Genomic DNA, 1,321 nt, shown 5'->3' on the forward strand with positions numbered 1-1,321 from the left:
ACTTTTATTTTTTCCATGTCTATTTAAGTGTTATTTATGACACCATGTTTGCACTGAAGCACCGCAGCAATTTCCTAATGTTGTAAACCTGCTCAACATTTGGCAATAAAACCCCATTCTGATTCTGATTCTAAAAAGATGCACTTTAAGTTTCCAACTCAGGAGTCATGACTTTATTCAGATATTATACTTTATTTGCATATGTCCAAACTGCTTGATAGTTTGGATAGATTATTTTTTTATAGGATAAAATAAAATGATTTGACCTTTTTGTGTTTTCTTTTTAGACTAAAGACAAGAAAACAAAGAAACACGTGGCACATATCTATTTTTATATCTATACTCATCAGTAGAGAAATAGAAAGGTCTGGGGTTGTGACTAACAAAAACCAGGACGTGATGATTATTATTTCATGCTCATGTTGACCTTTTTATTGTTTTGTTTTTCTTATTTACTTCAGGCTGCATCGGATGATGTGGGGCTGAATGCAGATGAGGAATCTGCATCCAAGAAGGAAAAGAATAAAGAAGAGGTTAAGGAAAAAATGGAGGTCGTTAAGCTACATTCCTTCTGTTCATGAACAACTTTTTTTTTAAGTTGGCACAAACATTTATTCATTTTACTGCAGGAGTATTTCAGTGTTTGACCTTTACAATAATTCTGACATCTTTTTATGTTTTTATTTTATTTTTTTCTTTTAGACCAACGTCAAGAAAAAAAAGAGGCACAACCCGTTCATGCCTGATGTAAAGGTAACATTCAAACATGCAACATGTACAAACAGTTCTCTTCCATTTTGGTTTACACAACCGAAGCTTTCCCCGACATTCTCATAAAAATAATCAGTCAGTTTTTGTTGGATTTTCTTTTTTTGGGGGTGTCGTCACGAGAATGGCTCTGTACCTTTTGTGGAGCTGACACTGAGCTGGAGAAACCAAAATTTGAGCAGACAGATCCAACCTGACATCATGCTACATGCCACTTTTACGAAACGCGTATCCACCCATTTATTCTGTGCTAATTATCATTAGAGAAGTCTAATGATCAGAATGGCAATCCTCCTGGCACTTAACAGCGAATACTATATTGCTCTGTGTTGAGGGACGTGATCTTTGGGGTGGATCACTTTTTGCCGCAGAATGTTTTGGTGTTTAACCCTTTCATGAAGTATGACAACCTCAATCAGGATTTTTTTCTTAAGTATTTTTATTCATCTTTAGGCATGAAAAAAGATTTTCGAACTTCATTTTTTTAAACATGTACTTTTCAAAGAGTTTTTTACGTGTCCACTTAGGTGGATGATAGGAATAGTAATTAGTT

The 1,321-nt window shown here is 34.6% G+C and overlaps 1 protein-coding gene across 2 annotated transcripts in view; it reads left to right on the forward strand.

Annotated features, from left to right (window-relative positions):
• Window positions 1-1,321, forward strand: part of apol1 (apolipoprotein L, 1) — a 13,715-nt gene that overhangs the window by 5,913 nt on the left and 6,481 nt on the right. For both annotated transcript variants that reach the window (XM_005728989.1, XM_005728990.1), the window contains 2 exons: window positions 462-551; window positions 703-753. In XM_005728989.1, coding sequence (XP_005729046.1) covers window positions 462-551; window positions 703-753 — 141 coding nt within the window. The remainder of the gene's footprint in view (window positions 1-461; window positions 552-702; window positions 754-1,321) is intronic.

Source organism: Pundamilia nyererei, unplaced genomic scaffold (genome assembly GCF_000239375.1).
Source record: "Pundamilia nyererei isolate P.nyererei 1_Seehausen unplaced genomic scaffold, PunNye1.0 scaffold00031, whole genome shotgun sequence".
Classification (NCBI taxonomy): domain Eukaryota; kingdom Metazoa; phylum Chordata; class Actinopteri; order Cichliformes; family Cichlidae; genus Pundamilia; species Pundamilia nyererei.